This window comes from Colobus angolensis, unplaced genomic scaffold (assembly GCF_000951035.1).
Source record: "Colobus angolensis palliatus isolate OR3802 unplaced genomic scaffold, Cang.pa_1.0 Scaffold406, whole genome shotgun sequence".
Lineage (NCBI taxonomy): Eukaryota > Metazoa > Chordata > Mammalia > Primates > Cercopithecidae > Colobus > Colobus angolensis.
This window is the reverse complement of record NW_012117444.1, coordinates 258,565-260,934: the sequence shown is the minus strand read 5'-3', so window position 1 is coordinate 260,934 and position 2,370 is coordinate 258,565. Positions and strand designations below refer to the sequence as shown.

Here is a 2,370-nt window from a genome sequence, read left to right as displayed (position 1 = left end):
TTTTGAGACAAGATCTCACTCTGTTGCCCAGCTGGAGAGCAGTGGCGTGATCTCAGCTCACTGCAACCTTCACCACCCAGGTTCAAGGTTCAGGTGGTTCTCCTGCCTCAGCCTCCTGAGTAGCTGGGATTACAGGCACCCACCAGCACACCCGGCTAGTTTTTTTTTGTTTTTATTATTTTATTTTTATTTTTTCAAGACAGAGTCTTGCTCTTTTGCCCAGGCTGAAGTCCAGTGGCACAATCTCAGCTCACTGCAACCTGCACCTCCTGAGTTCAGGCAATTCTCCTGACTCAGCCTCCTCAGTAATTGGGATTACAGGTGCCCACCACTACGCCCAGTTAGTTTTATGTATTTTTACTAGAGACAGGGTTTCACCACGTTGGCCAGACTGGTCTCCAACTCTTGACCTCAAGTGATCCTCCCGCCTCGGCCTCCCAAAGTGCTGGGATTACAGGTGTGAGCCACTGCACGCAGCCTCATGCAACAATCTCTCTGCTTGTCTTTGAGAGTCTTCTCTCTCCCACAAGACTCTGGGTCCCACAGGGGAGGGACTGCAGGCTTCATCATGTTTCCTGGGGTGACACAGACCTAGGGTGCAATGCTGTTCCCTAGCTCCAGAGCCTGGCATACGGTTGGGGCACAGCTGGCCCCTCCTGGAGCCTTTTTTAGCTTGAAACAAGGGACGATCAGTCCTATAAGCCCCAGGCCCATGGGCCCTGTACCAAGAACAAAACCTGCTGTGGACGCTGACAGCCAGGGACAAACAGCAAACCCCTCCCCTCATCATCACTCCAGCAGCTCTTCCCAGGGATCATCTTCTCACTGGTTCTCAAAGGGAGCCGGAGTGTGGTCCCCAGACCAGCAGCATCACCTGGGATGAACATTTTCAGGCCCGCCCCATCCCTGGCCCCAGACCTGCAGAATCAGATCTTAGGATAGGCCCAGCCATCTGAGTTTTAAAAAGCCCTCCAAAGAGGGCCAGGCGTGGTGGCTCATGCCTGTAATCCCAGCACTTTGGGAGGCTGAGGCGGGCAGATCACCTGAGGTCAGGAGTTCGAGACCAGCTTGGGCAACACACGGGAACCCCGTCTCTACTAAAAATACAAAAATTAGCCAGGCATGGTGGCGTGTGCCTGTAATCCTAGCTACCTGGGGGACTGAGGCAGGAGAATCACTAGAACCCAGGAGGTGGACGCTGCAATGAGCCAAGATCGCACCAATACACTCCGGCCTGGGTGACAGAGCAAGACTCTGTCCCTATCTAAATAAATAAAGCTTTCCAGGGGGTCGTGATGCCTGCTTGAGTTTGAACACCACTGGTCTAATTTAACCCTTACAATGCCCCTAGTAGGGGTGGCAACTATTATTGTGTTTCCTGGTTTTACTAATGAGGGCAATGAAGCTTAACGACATTGAGTGACTCATCCAAGACCACAGAGCTAGGAGGTGGCAGAGACAAGATGCAGCAAAGTCCTTCTGACTCTGGACAGGGCAGTCTAACTCCCCGTGCCTGGCGTGCTGCTTCTCCCGTCTATCGCCTGAGCCCTGACCTCAGGACCTCATCCCCTGGGGACATGTAGGATTGAGGCACTCAGGGACCCCCATTCAGGAAGAGATTGTTTTAACAAGACATCACTCACCAGCACACGCCAATGCTCTTCCTTCCCCTGCCTCCATACAAAGGCCTCCCCTCCTGGGGCAGGTGTGGGAGTCGGGGGACTTGGGTGTTCAATTCTCCAGCTCAAAGTAGAACATGGACCTGAGCAGAGAAGGCCTTACCGTCCTTCCACAGGTCGGCCACGAACTTGTCAGAGGAGGCATTGAGCAGGGAAGTCACATTGTCATTCAGCGGGTCCATGTTCTTGGTCAGCCAGGCACTCGCATTGTAGTCCACCTGCCAAGGACACCTGCTGGTCAGAACCCCTGGGAAACGAGAAACTTAGCAACCAAGGCCAGGACCCCAGCCCTCCCATTGTCCTTCCAGATCTTCTGAGGTCAGAGAGGAAATGACGTTTATGACCACCATGATGGGACTCCACAAACACCAATGAAGAGACCGACAGCCCAGGGACCTGTGCCCACATAGTAGAACATCAGCCAACGATAGCCATTGCTGGGAAAGCCTAGTTTCCATTCCATATTCTCCTACTAACGCTGCTGTGGTAGCCTCCCTCCTCCTATCCCGCGCAGTGCCTGTGAGTTATATAAGATTAAGAGATTTCATGATGGCAGATGCCCTCCCGCTGACATGCAAAATTCCCCCCTCATCATCTTCCTGGTTTAGAAATTAAGCACGGCGGCCAAGCATGGTGGCTCACACCGGTAATCCCAGCACTTTGGGAGGCCAAGGTGGGTGGATCATTTGAG

General features: G+C 53.2%; 1 protein-coding gene across 1 annotated transcript in view; it reads right to left on the bottom strand.

Moving 5' to 3' along the window:
- LOC105521719 (myosin-11-like) overlaps positions 1 to 2,370 on the bottom strand; it is a 15,229-nt gene that overhangs the window by 2,076 nt on the left and 10,783 nt on the right. The window contains exon 6 of the mRNA XM_011956009.1: positions 1,783 to 1,897. Within this exon, the coding sequence (XP_011811399.1) occupies positions 1,783 to 1,897 (115 nt within the window). The remainder of the gene's footprint in view (positions 1 to 1,782; positions 1,898 to 2,370) is intronic.